This window comes from Dermochelys coriacea, chromosome 20 (assembly GCF_009764565.3).
Source record: "Dermochelys coriacea isolate rDerCor1 chromosome 20, rDerCor1.pri.v4, whole genome shotgun sequence".
Lineage (NCBI taxonomy): Eukaryota > Metazoa > Chordata > Testudines > Dermochelyidae > Dermochelys > Dermochelys coriacea.
In genome coordinates, this window is record NC_050087.2 from 18,399,994 (window position 1) to 18,414,449 (window position 14,456).

Below are 14,456 nucleotides of genomic sequence, written 5' to 3' on the forward strand. Positions count from 1 at the left end.
GGACTCGACTCTCTCTTTCCCCTGCCCCCCTGAACCTCGGGAGACTCGCACGGCCCTGCGCCCTGCCTCTGAGAGAGGCTTGAAAGCTCTGGGCGTTTTGGCATGAGAGAGTCACCAGAATTGTGCAAAACCTCCAGTGGGGGAGGGTTAGTTTGTGGCACTGGCTGCAGGGGTCTGTCTGCTAGCCCGGCAGGAGCCCATCTCTAATCTCGCTTGTCCCCCCGCCCCGTGCAGTTACTGTGACTACTACAGGCCCAGGTTTTTCCTCCTGGAGAACGTGAGGAACTTTGTCTCCTTCAAGCGTTCCATGGTGCTGAAGCTCACCCTGCGGTGCCTTGTGCGAATGGGCTACCAGTGCACCTTTGGGGTGCTGCAGGTAGGAGCCTGGCGCCAGCCGGGATCTGGGCGCATGGGGTGGGTGCCCTGCTCTGATGGAGGCTGCACTCCTCTTCAAGCCCTGGCCAGAGAGACTGCTGAGCTAACCCCCCGCCGCCCGCTAAACTCATTCCCCTCTGGGCCAGAATTGCAGCAGGGACTCCACGGCTGGAACGCTGCCCCACTGAGCCCTTTGGGTCTGCTCCCCAGCGGCTGTTCCCACCTTGCCGCTCTCCCGGCAGCTGGTGCGTTCAGGCTCAGGATGCCATGGTCTTATCCGGGGCGCGGGGGACACAAGGCCACATTCACGTTTGCTCAGGACGCTCTCCCTTGGTCCAGGCGGGTCAGTACGGCGTGGCCCAGACACGTCGAAGGGCCATTGTCCTCGCTGCGGCTCCTGGAGAGAAGCTGCCCATGTTCCCTGAGCCCCTGCACGTGTTCGCACCCCGGGCCTGCCAGCTGAGCGTCGTGGTGGACGACAAGAAGTTTGTCAGCAATATAACCAGGTGAGTGCGTCCTTGGCAGTGCTGCACCCAGCCTGGGATGTGGATGGGGCCCCTGGAGTGTCAGCTCTAAATGCCCGGGAGAGGAACAAGCTGTTCTGAGACATGCCAGGTGTTCCCCTGTGTGAAGTGGGTTGGTCAGTGAGAAGGGGCGGGAGCAGTGCCGCAAGGGGCGAGCTGTGACTAGCTAGGTGACAGCTTCCTTTATTCCTCCTAGAACGTACTCGGGGCCCTTCCGAACCATCACGGTCCGGGACACCATGTCCGACCTGCCGGAGATCAGGAACGGCGCCTCGGCACTTGAGATCTCTTACAACGGGGAGCCCCAGTCCTGGTTCCAGAGGCAGATCAGGGGCTCGCAGTATCAGCCCATCCTCAGGGATCACATCTGCAAGGTGAGGGCTTTCGCTGAGGTGCAGCGGCACCCAGACGCCCCAACGGGGATCAAGCCCCTGCTGGGCTGGGCCCTCACAGACAGCGCGAGGGACCAGCCCTGCCTATAGCCAAGGGTGGAGTTATTACCCCTTCTTACTGACGGGGGACCTGAGGCCCAGAGAGATGCAGTGACAGAGGAGAGCATGGAACCCAGGGCCCCGTGTCCTGGCCCCCAGCTTTTACCCCAGGCTAACCTGCCTCTACCTGCCCCTGAGTTCCCAGCAGCAGCAGCGCCCTGCATGCTGAGACCCGGCTGTGGGGCAGTATCAGGTAAGCTGCGGTGGAAGGGTAATGCTGGATGCTGGGCTTGACCTTGCAGGATATGAGCGCGCTGGTAGCTGCTCGGATGAGACACATTCCCCTGGCCCCGGGCTCAGACTGGCGTGACCTGCCCAACATCGAGGTGCGGCTGTCAGACGGCACCACCACCCGGAAGCTGCGGTACACTCACCACGAGAAGAAGAATGGGCGCAGCAGTACTGGAGCGTTGCGCGGGGTGTGCTCCTGCGCGGAAGGTACAGGGGGGTGCCCGCAGAGAGCTGGGGTGGGGCAGGGAGCTGGAATGCTGCTGCAGGGTCCGTCACCCTGTGGGTGCTGCAGAAGGGAGGGCACTGGAACTGGCTGGCGGGAGAAGGGGACTGCTAATTAGTTCCTCCCTTAACTCTGAGAGCCCTTCTCATTCTAAAGAGCATAGACTGCATCTGCTCTTCTCAGACCCATTTCTTGTGCTTGTTCTCAGTTTCCATCTTGTGGCGATGAGTTCCACAGGATAAACACTGGGGATGGAAAATGTGTTAATTCTGTGCTGCTTAAATTCGTAGGGCCCATTGCACTGGGTATTGGGATGGGACATACGGGAACCAGGCTATTAGCCCAGCTTCCTAGCCATTGTCCCCTCTAGTCTACTCCTTGGCCTGTAGCTCAGAGGAAATCCCTGTGCTCTGTTCCCTCCCGCAGGTAAACCGTGCGACCCTGCAGACCGACAGTTTAACACCCTTATCCCCTGGTGCCTGCCCCACACCGGCAACCGGCACAACCACTGGGCCGGGCTGTACGGTAGGCTAGAGTGGGATGGCTTCTTCAGCACCACCGTCACCAACCCAGAGCCCATGGGCAAACAGGTGCGTTAGCGTGTCCCCGACAGCAGCTGGTAAGCTCTGTGGGTGGGCTGGGGCTCAGCCATGGCTGCCGCTGCGTTTTGGGAGGGGCATGAATGTGGGGGCTGTGTTGTTCGGGGGTAGGGAGATGTCTGCACGGCTGGTCGCTGTGGGTTAAATCACCTGTGAGCAAGATCCACTCTTGTGCTGAGTCTAAACTCAACTTCTCGGAGGCATGTGTGGCAGGGTCCGGTGCAGCACCTACCGCAGCACCCCTTCTCGCTGCCGTCCGACCGACCTTTGGCCTTAGCGGGCTGGGAACTCACAGCTGCCTCAGTGTCCCGGTTCCCTTTCCCAGGGCCGAGTGCTTCATCCGGAGCAGCACCGGGTGGTGAGCGTGCGGGAGTGCGCGCGATCCCAGGGCTTCCCTGACACCTACAGGCTCTTTGGCAATGTCCTGGACAAACACAGACAGGTGGGTGACTGCGGAGAAGGTGCTGGGTGAGTCCGGTTTCCCCTGCACCTGGTGGGTATGGTGCAGCAGGGCCAGTCCTCCATCCCCACTCCTCTGTTCACATCAGTTTGTAGACATGCTCCCATGGGGCCAGTGTGAATGACGGCACAAAGTGCAGTCTGGTGGAGGGTCAGACCCCAGCCTTTAATGCAAGGCTGAGGTAAGGACCTTTCGCCAGGGAATCAGAGGCTACTCTGGGTTCCTGTTTGCAAGCAGGATGCCCAGATAAGGAAGGAGAGAGACTGGCTCGGAATGGGGTCATTCGGCGGGTGATCACAGCAGAGGCCGTGAAAGCCGTACTGCTCTTTCCTAATGTAACGTGGCTTGGATCTGCACAGAGCTCATGGCTCCCCTGCCTCTCTTCTCAGGTCGGTAACGCCGTGCCTCCGCCTCTGGCAAAATCCATCGGGCTGGAGATCAAGTCGTGTGTGTTGGCGAAAGTGAAAGAGGAGGCCACAGGTATCTCGGGGCACGTGGACTCCTAGCTGGTCCGTGCTCACTACTGTATGTTCCAGTGCAGCTGCCCTCCCGCGGGCCCAAACCAGCCAGGGCACGAGCCGCTTTGCCTGGCACATCTTGGTTATCGAGAGTAGCTTCAGTTCTGTAACTTACAGCTGACTGCTCTCAGCGGGGCACTTCGTAACTACTGCCCCCTTTGTGTTCAAGGCATGCTGGGCTTTGACGCCGTACCAAGCTGGAATTGCCTTTTAATAATTGGCCCTTTTTGGGACTATTTCATTCCTGGGATCAAGTCTTTCTCTCCAGCTGGTGCTGGCGTGTTTGTGCCTCGTGTCCATCAGAGCAGCTCTAGGTGGGGAGGTCAGATTGGAGGCAACTTTTGGAAGGCAGGTGATGAACATCCCTTAGCGTGACTGGCTGAATGCAACAGGAGGGGCTGTTAGGCCAATGGTGTCTCTTGTTCCTTCACAGATAACAGCAAACCAGAAAAGATGGAAATTATGGACTAGTGTGTAAATCTCCCACCTCCTTGTTCTGGCCCCTGGACTCCCAAACATGCACTGATTTTTGTTTGTTTTGTTTGATGACATGATGAGGTCTGTCTCCGTTCAGCTGTACTCATGACCAGTCTTTGTCTCCTTGGCTGACCTTGGAAGCTGTATGTGATGGTCAAATTATCAACTAATAATCATTTTAGTGATCAGCTGTGCAGTGCCCCCACCGTGCATTCTGGATTTTAAGGATGATGTTTTTATTATGCATTGTATTGAAAATAATCAACCACTTTATACAAGTGGAAATTAATACTTTATGTAGTTTTTATATGTTGTAATATTTCTTCAAATAAATCTCTCCTATAAATTATACCCTGGGTGTCTCTCCTGCTTCCCCTTCCTAGCATTGGAGGCTGTGCAGAGAGGGGCAACCTTGGCTCGGTGCGTGTTAAGGCACAGGAGAGTCTAGGTAGTGACTAGAAGCTGCTGTTTGGCTGGAGTGTGCATGGCTGAGGAGCCCCTCCTTCACGACTTCCACGCCGCCACCTCTCCTCCAGACACGCCTGCATGCGACCGTCCGTGAGTAATGCCCCGCCCCTGCCCCACGGAGCGCTGAGGTTCCTGACGGGCGGCGTTCCTGGGGAACCGGAGGTCACCGCTGTGTCTGTGTGGCACGTGGGGGCTGCTCTTGGGAGAAGAGTCCTGACCATGTAAGACACCCCATAGAATGCTGGGGAGGGACCCCTCTGAGCAGCGAGATGTCTGTAAGGAGACCAGGCACTGTAGGTCTCCAGTTCGTGTCTCTAAAGCTTTCCATTGGACTCCAGTGGGGCTGTTTGCTCGTGGGGCTGTCTACGCCGGTGAGAGTGAGAGGTAGTCGGCCTTTGGCTGGGCGCTCGTTAGGCCTCCCACACGGACACAGAGAAGAACCCCGGGGTCAACAGGAGCAAAGTCCAGCCCCATTTGCTATGGGTCTGGCAGACTCTCAGGACTGATGTCTGACTAGCTCCTCTTGGGGGTTGATCACACACACTCACATAGCATTCACCTGTTATTTTTCACCTGGAGGCTCTACTGTGTCCACAAAGGGAGGAATGACGGGGTTTGGCTAACTGAAGCTGGCTGTTGCTGTGGCGTTGTGCATCCTTAAACCACGTCTCACGTGCACGATGTGCTGAGACACACCGGTGAGCGTGTGGTGCACGTCCCCATGCCTGTGCTGGCCTGAGTCTGTTCCAGCCGGACTCTTGTGCACGCTATAGCAGCTCCTGATTTTTGCTCTCGAGCTCCTCCACTGTGTTGGCCACGAAGGCAGCTGTCAGAGCAGCGCAGTCAGAAAAACTTCCCTTTGCACCCGATCCACTTTACACCTGCTGAGAATCTGGCCCTGACCCCACCATGTCCTGGGATGATTGAATCCTTGTATCCTAGCTACATTACACGATCTGTAGGATTGTGGTGCATTTCTTAATAGCTGCCGAAAGGAAACGGGACACTAAACTGCTTCAGAACATGGGAGCAGGGCTCCCTCGATCTTCCTCGTTAAGAAACATCCGTCGAGTGTTTGTTCAAACAACACTCTTGTCTGTCTTAGTCTCTCCAATAAACCTGCCCAGTGGGATGCTAGGGTTACAGAGCCTGGTTAGCTGCAGAGGAAAATGAAGCTTCCTTTTACTTCCAGGGGATGTTGCAAATCAGCCCTCAGCTACCACAGAGAGCTTCAGAGTTTGACATCCAGACAAATCCAGACTGGAAATAAGATGCACATTTTTCACGAGTAATTAACCCCTGGACCAATTTCTCAAGGGTTGGGGTGGACTCTCCATCACCGACTGCTTTTTTAAAATCAGGACCGCCTGGTTTTCTAAAAGCTCTGCTGGAGGAAATGCCCTGCGTAGGGTGGTTCAGGCTCCTTAGATGATCACAGTGGACTGTTCGGGCCTTGCGAGCGATTAATCCAGAACTTGCATGGTGCCTTCTATGCAAGTCTTGATCCAAAAGGGGTCAGGAGCGAAGGACAGACTCTGCTGTGTGTTAGGTAGCTTGTGGGTGTGGTGTGAGCAGTATAGGCCACGCAGGCTGGGATTGTCAGAGGGGCTCTATTGGGTGTGAAGGACTCAAATCCCAGTGAAAATCAGTGGGAAGTGGGTGCCTTACTCTTCAGTTCCCTTTCAATCTCCATATCTGTGCAGAAAGGGCAGAACCTTTCCTTCTTTTCCACACCACTTTAGCTAGTCCCAGAAAGCAGCACACGCTCCACCTTGCAGCATGATGACTTGTGCGTGTTCTGCTGCCATCTACCCTTCAAAGGAAAGAGGAAAAAAAAGTTGCATTCGGGTTGCAAAGAGAAAAATTATCCTGGCCCAAGATAACTATCCTGGCTCCATTTGCTTCCCGCTTCCTAGGGGGAAGGAGCGGGTGGGTGTGGGTCACTGGGTGGCTGGGCTCTTAACACTTAATGAGAGTTGGAGAGACTCATCCAGCTTCTTGCAGTGAATTGACAAAAGCTAGCGCTCCTGCTCACGCTGCCTGTGTAATGTTGTGTGTGGTAGGACAGGTTATCAACTGCCTCAGAGATTGAAAGCTCCCCATAGCCCTATTCTCAGCCTGGGGCAGAGCTGTCCCTGCACTAGACTAGTACCCCTGGGGAGGGGTTGCATGTGCAGCACCAGGCTGCAGCTAGGCAGCTCCCAAGGGGTCTCAGCCAAGTTGTTTTTCAGCTGCTCACTTTGTTTTGGATGCATTTTCCCTGCCCCTGGGTTCCCAGTGGTTCTCATGTCCCGTTTCTGCCCATGCTGGGAGAACTCCTGGAGCTGCGGGGGCCTCTTTGCTGGAGCGATGACAACCCTAAAGCAGCCTGGGCCACGTGTCAGGGATTGGCTCTAGCACCCCCAGCCCATGTCCCTACTGCCCTGGCTACGCGCTGCATGGTCGAGGCTGGATCTAGGGGTGCGACCCTCCAGGACTGTCCTGGACTCTCCATGAATTAGCGACCGTGGGGATGAAACCTCCAGCGATGCATCCATCGGAACCTGGCACCCCAAGCGGGCTCCAGCCAGGAGCCCTTCCCAGGGGCCTCTCCCCCTTTCAGCTGGCAGGCTGCGGGGTGGGGGGCTGAGAGCAGCGGGGAGCTGAGGGCTGGAAGTGCCCAGAGCAGCCGCGTGGCAGCGCAGGCCCTGCTCTGTAGGGGGCGCCTCACCTGTGTTCCCAGCATGCAGTGCGGCTCCATCTCTCTTTCCCCCCCCCCCCCGGCCAGGTGTGGCTCCCAGCATGCAGTGCGGCTCCCTCTCCCCCCCCCCCGGCCAGGTGCGGCTCCCAGCATGCAGTGCGGCTCCATCTCTCTCTCTCTCTCTCTCTCTCCCTCCCCCGGCCAGGTGCGGCTCCCAGCATGCAGTGCGGCTCCCTCTCCCCCCCCCGGCCAGGTGCGGCTCCCAGCATGCAGTGCGGCTCCATCTCTCTCTCTCTCTCTCTCTCTCTCCCCCCGCCAGGTGCAGCTCCCAGCATGCAGTGCGGCTCCATCTCTCTCTCTCTCCCCCCGCCAGGTGCAGCTCCCAGCATGCAGTGCGGCCCCGTGCCGGCCTAGCAGCCCGCGGGACTCCAAGTCCCAGCAGGCGCCGCGGCTCACTCCATGCGTCACGGCCACCTCGCTCCCAGCATGCACCGCGCGCTAGAGGGCTCGCGACGCCCCGCGGCTCCGCTGCGATTCCCCTTCCGGTCGCCAGGGCGGCTCGCTGGGCCCGGCTTTCGGCGACGCTCTAGCCCGGGACTCGCTGCTCCGCTCGCCCTTCCGCTTCCGGTCTGCGCGAGCGAAGCGAGTCGAGTCGTGCTGCGTGAGGCGCCGCGATGCCGACGGGGGACTACGAGTGAGGGGGGCCCGGGGCGGCGGGATTTGGGGGGCGGGTGAGGGGGGGAATCCGGGGGGGATTTGGGGGGCGGGGTGAGGGGGGCCCGGGGCGGCGGGATTTGGGGGGCGGGGTGAGGGGGGGAATCCGGGGGGGATTTGGGGGGCGGGTGAGGGGGGCCCGGGGCGGCGGGATTTGGGGGGCGGGTGAGGGGGGCCCGGGGCGGATTTGGGGGGCGGGGTGAGGGGGGCCCGGGGCGGCGGGGTGAGGGGGGGAATCCGGGGGGGATTTGGGGGGCGGGTGAGGGGGGCCCGGGGCGGCGGGATTTGGGGGGCGGGGTGAGGGGGGCCCGGGGCGGCGGGATTTGGGGGGCGGGGTGAGGGGGGGAATCCGGGGGGGATTTGGGGGGCGGGGTGAGGGGGGCCCGGGGCGGCGGGATTTGGGGGGCGGGGTGAGGGGGGCCCTGGGGGGCGGGGTGAGGGGGGGAATCCGGGGGGGATTTGGGGGGCGGGTGAGGGGGGCCCGGGGCGGCGGGATTTGGGGGGCGGGTGAGGGGGGCCCGGGGCGGCGGGATTTGGGGGGCGGGGTGAGGGGGGCCCGGGGCGGCGGGGTGAGGGGGGGAATCCGGGGGGGATTTGGGGGGCGGGTGAGGGGGGCCCGGGGCGGCGGGATTTGGGGGGCGGGTGAGGGGGGCCCGGGGCGGCGGGATTTGGGGGGCGGGGTGAGGGGGGCCCGGGGCGGCGGGGTGAGGGGGGGAATCCGGGGGGGATTTGGGGGGCGGGTGAGGGGGGCCCGGGGCGGCGGGATTTGGGGGGCGGGTGAGGGGGGGCCCGGGGCGGCGGGATTTGGGGGGCGGGGTGAGGGGGAATCCGGGGAGGGATTTGGGGGACCCCAGGGCTGTCGGCCTCTGACTCTCTCTGTCTCTGCAGCTCGAAGCCCAGCTGGGCTGACCAGGTGGAAGAGGAGGGAGATGATGGTGAGAAGCCCCATCCCCAACACGGAGACCCCGGCCCAGGCCTTGGTGCCCCCTCCCCACCCCCCCATCACATTGTTCTGCCCCAGCACAGCCCCCCCCCGCCCCAGCTCTAGTGCTGGGGTGGAGCCGGTAAATCACTGGGGGAGGCTGGTCCCCCCCATTAACATTTCACTTGTTGGCTTGTTTAACCGTAAGTTTCCTTTTAACTTGTGTGCCAAGGAGAGGCACCTCAGCCCCAGGCTGCTGCGGGAAGAGAGCTGGGGAGGGGGGTCCAATCTCCCTGCCAAAGCCCCGGGGCAACCTACACCCCAAAGCCCTCATCCCCCCGCAGAGCCCAGCCCCACCCAAACCCTCTGGCCCTGAGCCCCCCACCACATCCCAAACCCCTCATCTGTGCCCCCACCCGATCCTTCACCCTAGCCAGAGCCATCACCCCACCCAACCCTCTACTCCAGCCCTGAGGTCCCCCACACTCTGAGCCCCACCCCTGCCACACATCATCTCCATATTGGTGCACATAACACAATTCATTTTGCATGTGGATGTAAAAAAATTAGAAGGGAACATTGGTTTAACCTGGGGGAGGGCGGGGGTTAGACACGTTGCTGGTTACACTGAGATGCTGTGGGGATGAGTGCAAGGTCAGCGCCTGCTCAGGGGGCTTTCCCCCACCTCCCAGGGCAGCTCGGCTCCTTGGGCCCCCCTCACGGGGACCTGATGATTCCCCATTGGCCCCCCACACCCTGTTGGGATGTGAGATTCCCGCCTGTGCAGTCCCCCAGGGGCTCTGTTGCAGGACTTGAGTGTGCCCTGTACCAGGATGGCAGTGCAGCCTCTCCGATCCCCAGCCCCCAGGGTGTGGGGGGGACTTCACTCCCGGCCCTCCACCCCTATTGATAGCTCAGCTCTGAGACCTTGCAGTGGCATAACAGCTGCTTCCCCTCCTCAGACAAATGCATCACCAGTGAGCTGCTGAAGGACCTCCCCTTGAGCGGGGGGCTGAAGGACCTCCCCCTGAGCGGGGGGCTGAAGGACACCCCCCTGAGCGGGGACCTGAGTGCAGATGTTGAGCTGCTGAAAGCAGGTAAGATTCGGGGCGCGGGACCCTATGCTGGGAACACCCAGTCACGCAGCTGTCTCACCAGCCTCCCCACTTCCCTCTGTAGGTCCCCTCCCATCCCCAAAAGAGCTCATCAACGGGAACATCAAAACCATCACAGAGTACCGGGAGGAGGAGGATGGGCGCAAGGTGAAGGTAAGTGTTGGGGCTGGGGAGCGGGCCCCACGGTGCACTGGGCTCCAGGCTGGAATCCTTCCCGGCTCCCACTGCTAAATCCACTGGGTCCAAGCCAGACTGTTCCCGTCCTCGGGGCAGGATCGCTCCCCACAGCCCGTTCCCTGGGGCAGGGCCGTATATCCTGAGCAGTGGGCTCCCCTGACTGGGCAGCTTTGTCTGCTTTTCCCTTCCCCTCCGCTTTCTCCTAATTGCAAGGCCTGGCCCCCAGGAATACCCCACTTGCAGAGCACCCATGTGTGATGTTCCACCCCATTGGAATGTAGGCACGGCTGGAGCCGGAGCGAAGCAGCCAAGCACATCTCCAACTGGAGCATCTGGTTGCGGGCCCAGCTTTAGCACCACTCCCCTTGGCACGCTGTGACCCCGCCTGCTCCCATGGCACTCAGCAACTGGTACTGTCGTTCCTCCGCAGATCATCCGCACCTTCCGAATTGAGACCAGGAAGGCCTCCAAGGCTGTGGCACGGCGGAAGGTGAGTGGGCTTGGCGCTAGGATAACAGGACCACTAGGCGTTAATCCACACAGGCCATTCATCTTGTGGGTAGCTTAGCAGATGTCTATGCAGGGAGCTGGGAAATCCTTCCCAGTCCTACCAGCTCACCCCAGGGCTCTGCCTCATCCCGCATCTTGCTGCCAGGTCTCCCTTGTCCCTCCAGTTCTCTGTCCCTCCTCCCGTCCCCACTGCTCTCCCGGAAGCCCTTTGCCCTTACCTTGGCTTAACCCTCTGCTAGGCAATAGGGGCTGTTGAGCCAGGCAGGGGGTCAGAGACAATGGGGCTTTCCTGGAGCTACTAGGGGCTGGCCTTGCTGGGGCTCCCATGCCTGCGGGGCGCTTGGTGTCGGGTCCTGCGAGAGGGTGCAAGGCCCAGGGAAGTATGTGGGGGCTGGGGGAAGCATGGCCCCATCAGCCCCACAGTTCCTCAACACCCACTGTTACCATTGGCTCTCGCCCAGAACTGGAAGAAATTCGGCAATTCTGAGTTTGATGCTCCAGGCCCCAATGTGGCCACAACCACAGTGAGCGATGACGTCTTCATGACCTTCATCACCAGCAAGGAGGTGAGTGCAAGGAGGAGGAGCAAGGGCTGGGCTGGCCAGGGGTCTGGGGGGTGAAGTAGCTGGTCTGTCTGCCCTGGGCTACTCAGAGACGGGGAGGGGAGCCTTGGCTCGCCGGCTTTGGGGTAGTGGGGTGGGGAATGGGTGGGAGGATGTGGGAGCCCCAGTGGAGAGTTGGGGCTCCCAGGTGGAGAGGGCTTCCTGGGGCTGATGGCCCTGCCCCGTCTGCTGCAGGACCTGAACTGCCAGGAGGAGGAGGACCCCATGAACAAGCTGAAGGGGCAGAAGATTGTGTCGTGCCGGATCTGCAAGGGTGACCACTGGACGACGCGCTGCCCCTACAAGGACACGCTGGGCCCCATGCAGAAGGAGCTGGCTGAGCAGCTGGGCCTGTCCACAGGCGAGAAGGAGAAGCTTCCAGGAGGTGCGGGTGGACCCATGGCCCCAGGGAGGTCCTTGCACGGGGGGTGAACAGGGCAGGTGGGAGCCCAGGAGTACAGTGGGGGCACTCTGGATTAACCGAGGGGATGGGCAGGGGGAGCAGCAGGGGCTCCCCAATAGAGGCTGAGGGGTAGGCAGGTCCATGGAGGCAGGGGATGGGTGGGGAGAGCCAGTGGAGGGGGGTGCATTGGGGGCGTGACTCTGCCCCTGTGCCTGTCTGTAGGTTAAATCGCCCATCCTACACACGCTCTGACTCAGCTGGTGCTTTGAGGGGTTCTGAGTCTGTTGTAGATCTCGGCTCATGCATGTATTTCAAAGCCTGTCTGCGCCCGTCTCGCTCAGTACACCCAGTGGGTCACCCAGCGTGGGGACTCCCTTGTGCTGGATTCTCAGTATCAGAAGGGGTGATGGATTCTTCTAACCCCCCCACCCGGTTCCAGTTTGGTCCATTGGGGCGTGCCGTGGGGATAGGGAATACCTGGGAGCTGTGCCCCCTCATTCAGCTTGGCTGCCTTTCCTTCTCTGGGGCTGCTGCTGCTTGCAGTCCATATTTCGCTGGTGGCAGCTGTTTCCTGCCTCCCCCGCTCTGCTCTCCTTTCAGTGCCCCCGTCTGGCGCGTGCGGCTCCTCCAGCCACCTCCTCTGTGCAGCCCCCGTCTGGCCAGCTCCAACTTCATAGCAGTTTCGCTGCTGCTCGTTTTTATACTTTCTTTTGTTTTACTGCCTCACCCAAAATAACCAGAAACCCCCAAGCTGAGGCCAGCTCTGCTCTGAGTCACTTAAAAATCTCGTCCGCCAGTGCTTGAAGTGTGAGCCCCAGCTCCCGGTGTGTAAATCCTGCCGCTCTCCTTGGGGAGCCCAGACCCAGACACCCTGGGTTACCCCGCAGCAGGAGTGTAGCCTCTGTAACGGCTCCCTGCTGCCCCACCCCGCCTGCCTCTCCAGCAGACTCCCTATTCTGCCACTCCAAACCTTGCCTGCCTGGAAACATTCACTGCAGCCAAGGATCCAGGTTGCAGAGCCAGAGGATGCTGACCCCTTTGTCCTCTTGGGTGGATACCGAGGGGCCCCCTTGTCCCCTTCCGTCATCCTGAAAACCTGAAATGTGAACCCAGGCAAAGCCCCTTTGCCAACTGCTTGTTCTTTGGGGGCAAGCGCCAAGCCTCAGGTTCCTTTGCCCTCTCCGCTGGCTTGGTCACTTTGGTTGCCTTAGAGGCATATGTCCTTCTGTTGTCCTTTGCTTGTCAGCAAGCTATGGAGCTTTCTCCTCCGCTTGTTAGCCTGGTCCCTGCAGACAGGGCAGTGCCCGTCCCTTGGCCTCGGGCAGGTGGGTTGATCCGCTGCCTCCACAGGAGATTTTAAGAACATCTTTTCAGTGCACACAACTCATCATATGCAGCCCGACCAGCCAGCGGGTCCCTGGTGATTGTAGAGTTTACAAATGCCGTTTGCTTGCTACTCTGCCAACTGGCTTAAAGGGCTCTTAGGAGGGTGATCAGATAGCAACTTTGAAAAAACGGGACGGGGTAATAGGTGCCTATATAAGTCCCAAAAAACAGGACTGTCTCTATAAAAATGAGACATCTGGTCACCCTAGCTCTTAGGGTCTCGGGGTGTGTGCAGCAGGGCCACCCAGTGGTGGCTGAGGGGCAGGCAGGTCTCCAGGGAGGGGGTGCAGTTGGGGCTCCCCAGTGGTGGCTGAGGGGCAGGCAGGTCCCCTGGGACGGGATGCAGTGGGGCAACCCAGTGGGGTCCGAGGGGCGGGCAGGTCCCCAGAGGTCGGGGTCTGGGCACTGCTCAAAGCCCCATGTTTCCGGCTTTCCCAGAACCGGAGCCGGTCCAGGCCCAGCAGAGCAAAACGGGGAAGTACGTCCCGCCCAGCCTGCGTGATGGAGCCAGCCGCCGCGGGGAATCCATGCAGCCCAACCGCAGGGGTAAGTGCTGGGACCTGGTGGCCACCGTGGGGCAGGGCTGAGCTACGTCCTGGGCTGCAGACCAGCAGCCTTTCCACTTCTTGCTGCTAGCTTGGAGGACAGCCTGGACTCAGGGTCCCACTCCCAGCTCTGCCGGGTCCTTCCCCACCTTTGTGCCTCGGTTTCCCCATGTGCAGTGAGGTCAAGGGCACCTCCTGCAGGGTGCGTGTGACTCGTGCCGGACTGTTCCCCACTTGCCCAGCCTGTGGTCCCCAGGGCTCTGGCAGCACCACCCAGCTGGTTGCCCTGACTTGTCCCCCTCTCCCCAGCCGATGACAATGCCACCATCCGGGTCACCAACCTGTCGGAGGACACGCGGGAGACCGACCTGCAGGAGCTGTTCCGCCCCTTCGGCTCCATCTCCCGGATCTACCTGGCCAAGGACAAGACCACGGGGCAGTCCAAGGTGAGGGCGAAGGGGGAGAACCAGGCTATGCCAGGCACTGTCCCACAGTCCCCCTTTTTTTCTGGTCCCCCAGGACTGCAGTGAGCCCCCCCCCGATCTCACCACCTGCTTCCTCCCCCAGGGCTTTGCCTTCATCAGCTTCCACCGGCGCGAGGATGCTGCCCGTGCCATCGCCGGCGTCTCCGGCTTTGGCTACGACCACCTCATCCTCAATGTGGAGTGGGCCAAGTGAGTGCCTGGCCTGGGGCGGATGAGGGGGCTCCCCTTGTGGCTACCCCGCTCGGGATCTTCTCGGGCTGCTATCCCATCTGGTGTGATGCTGCACTGGCCATGTGGGGCGGAGGGAGGCTGGAGGGCAGGCAGGGTGTGGGTTGGAGCGTGGGGAGCGGGAGGTTAGAGCTGACCCCTGGCTTCATTCCCCTTCTAACCCTACTCTTCCCCGCACAGACCCTCCACCAACTGAGGCCGGCGCCCTGCCTGCTGCTGCTCCAGGAACGGCTGCTGCTATTGAGAGACTGGGTTGTTAATAAAGGTTCATTCCTGCCGGGCGGGCGTGTGGTGGTCTCACTTCTTCCCCCACCAGAGAGGGA

General features: G+C 60.7%; 2 protein-coding genes across 4 annotated transcripts in view; both read left to right on the forward strand.

The window, feature by feature from the left end:
- DNMT1 (DNA methyltransferase 1) overlaps nt 1-4,249 on the forward strand; it is a 31,976-nt gene extending 27,727 nt beyond the window's left edge. For all 3 annotated transcript variants that reach the window (XM_038378838.2, XM_038378839.2, XM_043506950.1), the window contains exons 27-34: nt 235-376; nt 715-881; nt 1,096-1,273; nt 1,633-1,828; nt 2,271-2,434; nt 2,769-2,885; nt 3,293-3,383; nt 3,855-4,249. In XM_038378838.2, coding sequence (XP_038234766.1) covers nt 235-376; nt 715-881; nt 1,096-1,273; nt 1,633-1,828; nt 2,271-2,434; nt 2,769-2,885; nt 3,293-3,383; nt 3,855-3,892 — 1,093 coding nt within the window. In that variant the 3' untranslated portion in view covers nt 3,893-4,249. The remainder of the gene's footprint in view (nt 1-234; nt 377-714; nt 882-1,095; nt 1,274-1,632; nt 1,829-2,270; nt 2,435-2,768; nt 2,886-3,292; nt 3,384-3,854) is intronic.
- Nucleotides 4,250-7,511: 3,262 nt separating this feature from the next.
- EIF3G (eukaryotic translation initiation factor 3 subunit G) lies at nt 7,512-14,411 on the forward strand. The gene is made up of 11 exons (XM_038378434.2): nt 7,512-7,740; nt 8,649-8,695; nt 9,645-9,779; nt 9,862-9,950; nt 10,405-10,464; nt 10,946-11,050; nt 11,282-11,471; nt 13,314-13,421; nt 13,730-13,866; nt 13,988-14,094; nt 14,314-14,411. The coding sequence occupies exons 1-11, from the start codon at nt 7,721-7,723 to the stop codon at nt 14,327-14,329; spliced, it is 1,014 nt and encodes a 337-aa protein (XP_038234362.1). The 5' UTR covers nt 7,512-7,720; the 3' UTR covers nt 14,330-14,411.
- The last annotated feature ends 45 nt before the right edge of the window (nt 14,412-14,456 follow it).